Here is a 7,569-nt window from a genome sequence, read left to right as displayed (position 1 = left end):
ACCCACCGAGCATATACCTATATTCAGTTGAATCGATAGGATATCTGCTTAGGGCAATGACCAAGTCAACCGACAATAGTCTTATTCCAATTTCTTCTTCTTTTCCCTCCGTATGTCGTTCCAATGACTTTCAATACTTTGCGTATTTTGTTCACACATGATTGACAGTGCGAACAGAGCCTAACAGCATTGCGGTAAATTATATATTTTGATGCTCATCTGAGGTTCTAAAAGTGGCCAAGTAAAATTCGGGCACCAAAGTCTGCCATGCACTGATATTTCTTTACTTGTCCATGAGCTTCATTCTCTCATATCTGCCATTTTGAAAATAACTTTCTCGAAGAAAATATCTTGATTGCCGTGTCCGATGTCGGGAAGAGTAGGAATGGGGCCCCGCCAAAATTCCAAGCGGCAAGTTTCTCCGCCGAACAAAGAAACTAACGCTCACCGGCGCTTCAAGGATTTCTACATGAGAACTTTTTGTCGATGACTGGTGACAACATCTTAGAAATCTGCCTTGTGTATCTTTCCCGGACTTTGGTTTCATCTATGATGGCGATTGTTGTTGTCCGAGACTCCTAGAAAACTCTTACACAATGATCCAGGTGCCGAGCGCAACAGCCGAACGTCCGTCCGATGGCATCGCAGCCGAGAAGGACGCGGCGCTGGAGGTGGTGAGCGACGAGGCAGTGGAAATTGATCCGGCTGTAGAAAAACGTGTGCTGCGCAAGATCGATTTGTTTTTTATGCCGGCGATGCTGATCGGTAAGCTTTTGCCAATTCTACTCGACCATGGTAACTGCAACTGCTAACCGCCAGCCAGGGTATGGGTTTGTATACTGGGATAAGGTTAGCTGCGTTTGTTCAGATCACATCAACTTGTCTAACTTGCTAGGCCATTTTGGGAAGTGCCTCCCTATTTGGCATGACGACCGATCTGGCCTTGATGGTCGTGGATAATTCCACCTCGCCACCGTCAAAAGATACGTCGCGTCTCAGCTGGGCAACCTCGATCTTTTACTTCGGTATGCTGGCGGGTCTCTATCCGATGACGTTCATTCTACAGCGGTTTCAAATCCGATATGTTTTCGGACCGATCGTTATGCTGTGGGCGATCACTTGTGCCGCTACTGCAGGCGTGAAAACCTGGCAGGGCCTGTTTGTCCAGCGGTTTTTCCTCGGTATGACCCAAGCCCAAATTAGACGTGACAAATCTAACGAGGACCAGGATTCGTTGAAAGTGTCGTTCCAACTGGTTTCATGACCATCGTCAGCGGATACTATACCCAGCAAGAGCAAGCCATGCGCCAGGCGTGGTGGTTCTCCGGCACCGGATGGTTCACCATCATCGGGGGAGCGCTGAACTACGCATTCGGACAAATTAACTCAGGCTCGTTGACGCGATGGCAATACATCTACATCTTCGCCGGAGCCTTGACCTTCCTCTTCGGACTCTGGTGCTGCATGATGCCCAACTCGCCCGTTTCCGCCTGGTTCCTGACCCCAGAAGAGCGCGTAGTTGCCGTCGAACGACTCCGAAAGGGCCAAACCGGAGTCCGCTGCCAGCAGATCAAATGGGACCAAATTAAGGAAGCTTTCTTGGACGTGAAGATGTACCTTGTAGCGATAATGATGGCCGCCGCGTACGTCTTCCCCCCTCATCCCTCCCTAACCCGTCCTAACAATAACAATCATAGCTATACCATCAACGGCGCCATCTCGGGCTTCGGCCCCCTCATCGTGTCCACATTCGGCTTCGACACTCTCGACTCTATCCTTTTCCAGTTCCCCGTCGGCGCCATCTGTGTCATCTTCATCCCCCTCTGCGGGTACATCTCATCACGTGTTCCCAACACCCGCATCCCCATGCTCATCGCCTGCTGTCTCCCCGTCATCGCCGGCTGCATCATGATCTGGAAATCCTCATGGGGCTATCAGCCCGCCACGCCGGTAGCCGGATACGCAATCACGGGCTTCTTCGGCCCCGTCGTCAGCTTGATCATCACCCTCGGCGCCAGCAACGTCGCCGGCGCCACAAAGAAGACCATCATGGCGGCGACGGTGTTCGTGGCCTACACGGTGGGTAACATTATCGGGCCGCAGCTGGTGAATAGCAAGACGGTCGATCAACATTATCCGGAGCTGTGGCAGGGGTTGATTATTTGTTATTGTATTACGATTGCGGCGGCGGCGGCGTTGTATGTTTTGCTGAGGAGGGAGAATCGGAGAAGGGATGCTATGGACGTGGATGAGAGTTTGAGGGATAAGTTGGCGTTTCAGGATCTGACGGATAAGCAGAATCCGCTTTTTAGGTATGTTTTGTGAGGGGGTCGTTTTGATGACATGGTTGGTAGACGGTGTAGATGTCTGAGGCGCGAGCTGCTTGGAACATTTATGTATACGACACCATTAAAGATATTTTACTTCCTATAGATGTCAGTCCGTTATGCGTCCGAAGACGGTGGATGAAGCCTTCGTTGTGGATTATGCCCTCCGTATGGCGAGATACAAGTAATGGTTGATGGCCACCTAAAGATAGCCGTGGCTTGAAGATAGCCAGGTTGGGTGGTAGGTAATCGTGCTGATGTCGGGACTCGAACCCCCGTTTCGCCGGATATACAAAGTAGGGGAGGACTTACTCCTCTACAACTACCTTCTTGATCCGCGAAAAACGGATCGACCAATCTATCAGTATCTGGGAAATCTTACCAAGGAGAGGACAAGGATATTATGGGAGACGAGCAAACAAACGATAGATCGATCGATCTATAGTGTTAACCTACTGGACTCCGACTTGTTTGGGTATCTAGCTACACAGACAAGTCCTCGAATGAAGCAGGATGAGAAATTTAGCAAAACCCATCAAATAACCCGAGAAAAAAGCAAACATGCCAATCAAATTAAAACGAAGACCCCTCCTCTCTTATTACCAAAGTGTCATCCTGTCACTATATCCTCTTTGGACAAGATCCTTGCTTTTCCCGTTGCGGTGTGGAGGGAGGTACGAGGCTGAGGCAGGGGTGTGCTGCATCGGTGTTTGCCATTCGGGGAACAGATGGGCGCGGCGTGGTGGGGTGGGCGGAAATTGACGCATTTCTCGGCTACCCCATGGGGAGTCTACTGGTGATGCAATGAAGATTGTATGGTCTAGGCCTGCTGGGTATGCCTACCGTAGTATAGGATGATAGTTCAGAGGATCGTATCTATGCTGGCTGTCTATTATCACGTTGACTATCATATGCATACGCACAAGCATAGGGGCCGTCATTAGGGCCGTTCTCAGATTAGTGACGCTGTAATATAGCCTGGTCCTTGCACGCGTGAATGTTTCTAACTAAAGATGAGCTAGGTTTTCCATGTAATCCCTGGGAGAAGAAAGTACGAAGAATAGACACTCTAGGCTGGCCCGGTTAGGTATAGATGGGCTCTCCAAGTGTCTGACAAGGCTTTGCTAGCGCTGCACTGACAGACGAATCGGGTCATTAGCAGTATCGGCAACCGCGGAATTCCCCAGGGGCTGTACTACCTGACGTAAGGCGTACTGCCGAGGGAGTTATGCCATGCAGGGGATAGTCCTAGATCCTTGAACCCTACAGGTGTCATATCCAGAGACCGAAGTACCCCGAGCCAATGCATGCATGTCTGAGTTCCGTCTCTTTGTTTGCTTGCAGATGGTGGCTGCGATGCTAATCTATTCCAATCCGATGTCATGTAACTGTGGCGGCACCGGGGTGTCTTGGGCGGGTCTAGAGCGTGGACACTTACCCCGTACAGTAGTTACTTCATGTAAGACGTGACCACATGAAAAAAGCACAGACAGCCACTGCGCGTGTCAAGCCACGCCCTCGTCTCACCCACCGCCGGCACAAGATTAAATTTAAGCCGTGACCCAAGATCAGCTAGTTCATGCAGTGTGTCTGATCCCAGGGATACACATAACCTTCGGGCCACGTTGAGTCGGTACCGGGGATGGACTTTATGGTTCATAGTTCAGTCGATATAATCCGGATTCATTGCCACATCCTTGCAACCGACAAACCCTATGTGCCCCCCCACCCCCCTCTCGGCCAGACTGAGACGGCAGATGTGGCTAGGATCATTTGGGCAGGAGACTACTGCAGACAACTGGTCGAGCCGTGCCGGATATACCAAGTCCCTTGGGTTCGGTCGGAGCAAACATCACCATTTCAGTCCAGTCACTGACTCGACAGCGTGTTGGCAGGATTACCGCCCAATCAGAATGGCTAGATGCTGCATTTCCGCGGGATTCGCAGTGGCCTGGTGCCATTCCCAGGGTACTAGTTCGTGCATGCATTAATGGCGGATGGCAACGCCGACCAGAGGACCCGACTAGGCTGAGGGGTCCTTGACCCGAGAGGTCCGCCGAACGGAGAAGGCGGTCTCGGGTGCTTTCACCTGACGAAGTACTCCGGTACGCAGGATGATGTATCCACGCTCATCGCTCCTGCCTTTTAACTCACAACGTTCTCCAGAATGATTTAATGATTTCATGTTTTCGACGCTGGACGAACCAACCTGCCACTGATCCAATCAGAAAGTCTGGCCCGACAGTTCTGGAACCGCACTGGCCTGTTTAGTCAGACGAAATCAGCCAATCCCCGGAGTAGGCCGACCTCCCCTGTCCGGGACGAGTAAGCGCCCTCCGAGCGATTGGCTGGCAGTCTCAGCCGGCCAGCAGACCCGCATGGGTCGATCTGCAGGCGACCACAGAATGGAAGCCCGGGCCCCACTCAGATCCACCCACTCGGCGGTGATTGGCCCGCCCCGATACCCTGCCCTCTGAACCTTTTTCCGCCCAAGACGCTTTCCATGTTTTCGTTTGTTGTCAGCGCGGGAGAAACGTACTGACCTTAGTCCTTAGTAGGACGGAGTACCTTAGGCATTCTCTCGGAGTAATGACTGCTACTTTTAGAACGTCCCCCTTCACTATCAAATTTCACACCAACCCTGAAAATTAAAAATTGAAAAATAAATTCCAGAAAAAAAGGCCGCACCTTCCCTCACCACTATAAGAGCTCACAGGTCCCGCCAAAGTGATGGCGTCGATGTGAGCTCTCCCCCTTCTTGTTCGTTGTTCTACATGTCCGATTCACAGTCATCGTCCTCGCGTCCGCTCGCTCCGTTCCCGAACCCCCCTAACAAATCCAACTCGCCCGACGATGTAGTGCCCGGTCGGAAGCACAAGACCACTGCCTGTAGGGCATGTAAACAGAAGAAGTTAAAAGTCAGTCAGCATTCTCTGTCCTTATTCCCTCCCCCGTCGCTGCTCGGGCCTCGAAAACTGACCTTGCCACCCTTCTAGTGTCGAGGAGATCCGCCCTGCGAACATTGCGTGGCAAATGGCATCGAATGCCACGTCGACGAGATGGCCGATATGCGCCGCAAATTCGCCATGAAGCGTAAACTCGACCGACTCGAGCTGGCCTCCGACGTCCTGCAGCGTCTCGTCAACGCCCTGCGGGAAAGCCAAGGCACCCGCGTGGCCCAGCTGCTGAACCTCATCCGCAGCAACGCGTCCTTCGGCGAGATCCAAGTCTTCCTCAAACTGGAATTCTCCCAGTCCGAGATCGAAGGGTCCCCCGAACTTCGTGAATTCCAATCGCAGTTGTCTCGAACGGAGGATGAGGTGGACGAGGAGGCGAGTGCCAGCCAGCGAAGCGGCCGGCGAATGCTGGACGTTCGACGACTCACCGATATCCCGACCTACCGCGTGCCGGCCAACCCGTGGACAAGAATGACCGACGACGATGATTTGGTGTCACATTTGGTGTCGTTGTGGTTGACCTGGACCTATCCGTTCTTCCACTGGATGGATAAGGACGCGTTTGTACGCGACATGCAGGCAGGCAGGCAGGACTGCCGATTCTGCTCACCCTTCCTGGTGAACGTGATCCTCTCAGAGGCCAGTGTACGTTAGCATGGACACATAGCCTTTTCTTTGCCTTGTTTTCTTTCCCGCTCTGTACCGACACCGTTCGGTCCGGCGAGCTGTGTGTTGATGATTTGAGCGTTCAGTATTACTCCGATTACGCCGAGGTGTATACCATCCCCGGCGATCCCCTTTCGCGAGGCACACAGTTCTACGACGAAGCGCGACGGTTGCTGGAGGAGGAAGAGGAGGATGGTGCTGCTTCTTTGCCCACCATTCAGGGACTTCTGATTCTCTTTATCCGGTGGGTGAAATGAATCCTTCGGCATGAGCGTTGTCTTACGTGACTGACCACGGGGCAGAATGACTTTGATGGGCAAAGACCGCTTGGGGTGGATGTACCTGGACCTCGCGACGCGATCAGCCGCCGAATACGCTGCCGCCCATCCGCCTCGACCGACAGACAGTGAATCCGCACGGCAGTTGGAGACGGTGGCAAGTCATACACTGTGGGGGACTTTCTGCATTGCCGCGTACGTTCTGCCGTTCATCTGGTTCATTGAGATGGCTAACAAGACCTGATAGTACTGCTGCCGTGTCGTTGATGAAACACATTGAAGTGACCCCCCCTCGCCGTCCTCGCGTCGCCATCCAACACCATCCTCACGATGTCTGGTCGCCATACCCGAGAAATTCCGAACCGGTGCCCGGCCACCACAACTGCGTCTTCGACCGATGGTGCGATCTCAATTGTATCAATATTAGAATCAGCCGAGCTTTTCATAATGTGGAGGACCGATCGCCCCAGTTTTCGATGACGCACTTTGTCAACGACACGTACCGACAACTTCAGGGCTGGTACGCCAATCTGCCCGAGTGCTTAGATGCCGAAAACGCCACAGTACCGCACATACTAAGCATCCAGTAAGTTTCTCATCCTAGGATCTGAATCATACCTAGTAGCTCACAGCCTCAGTCTTTTCTATCACACCACAGTCATTCAAATCTTCGGCTTCCTACGTTCAAATTACAAGGCACATCCCGACCTCGACCCCGATGCGGCCGACCGCGCGCGTACCATCTGCATCTCGACCGCCCGTCGAATATCCTACCTACTCAGCGTCCACCGTGATAATTGGGGGATTGATCGCATGGCCCCGTCAACAATACAATGGATCAGTATCTCGCTCTTCACCCTGCTTGAAGTGCTGGACGAGCCGGACAACCGTGCCGCGTTCATCGAGGTGTGCATCGTGGCGCGGTCGTTCGCGCGGCGCTTCGCGCTCGCCAAGGGGATCCTGCGGATGATCCAACTGTCGGCGAATAAGCAGCAGGTGACCTTACCCGCCGAGACGGGAGCGCTGTTTACGGATTTCGAAAGCCAGAGCTGGCGAAACAACGACGCCCACGAATTCAGCAGTTTCTACCCGCATTTTTCGTTGGTGATTGAACAGGGCCCGGCGCGTCAGCCTGATGTCGCCATGGATATGTTTTTGGAGAAATGGGACCAGTTCGAGATAAACGAGAAGCACGAGAAAGAAGATAATGAATAACGATTATATGCCTGCTCCATCTTACACTCTGCAGACATTGCCACATGTAACGGGCTAGTCTTAGGGCACAGCCTCGACTGGGTTCCTGCGCTAAAGAGGAAATCCAAATAGAAACTCCGGCCCTGG

The 7,569-nt window shown here is 52.8% G+C and overlaps 2 protein-coding genes across 2 annotated transcripts; both read left to right on the top strand.

Annotated features, from left to right (window-relative positions):
- Positions 1–596: 596 nt before the first annotated feature.
- On the top strand, positions 597–2,515 carry KD926_003719 (putative MFS transporter; the record flags this gene model as incomplete). The annotated part of the gene is made up of 6 exons (XM_053094958.1): positions 597–765; positions 824–849; positions 896–1,181; positions 1,229–1,643; positions 1,698–2,312; positions 2,434–2,515. The coding sequence occupies 6 exons, from the start codon at positions 597–599 to the stop codon at positions 2,513–2,515; spliced, it is 1,593 nt and encodes a 530-aa protein (XP_052950339.1).
- A 2,586-nt stretch (positions 2,516–5,101) lies between these two features.
- On the top strand, positions 5,102–7,443 carry KD926_003718 (uncharacterized protein; the record flags this gene model as incomplete). Its single annotated transcript, XM_053094957.1, has 6 exons — positions 5,102–5,245; positions 5,324–5,929; positions 6,037–6,194; positions 6,253–6,423; positions 6,476–6,814; positions 6,867–7,443. The coding sequence occupies 6 exons, from the start codon at positions 5,102–5,104 to the stop codon at positions 7,441–7,443; spliced, it is 1,995 nt and encodes a 664-aa protein (XP_052950338.1).
- Positions 7,444–7,569: the final 126 nt, after the last annotated feature.

This window comes from Aspergillus affinis (assembly GCF_023601865.1).
Source record: "Aspergillus affinis strain CMG 70 chromosome Unknown NODE_194_length_43087_cov_85_917112, whole genome shotgun sequence".
Taxonomy (NCBI): Eukaryota; Fungi; Ascomycota; class Eurotiomycetes; order Eurotiales; family Aspergillaceae; genus Aspergillus; species Aspergillus affinis.
This window is presented reverse-complemented; position numbering and strand designations above follow the sequence as displayed.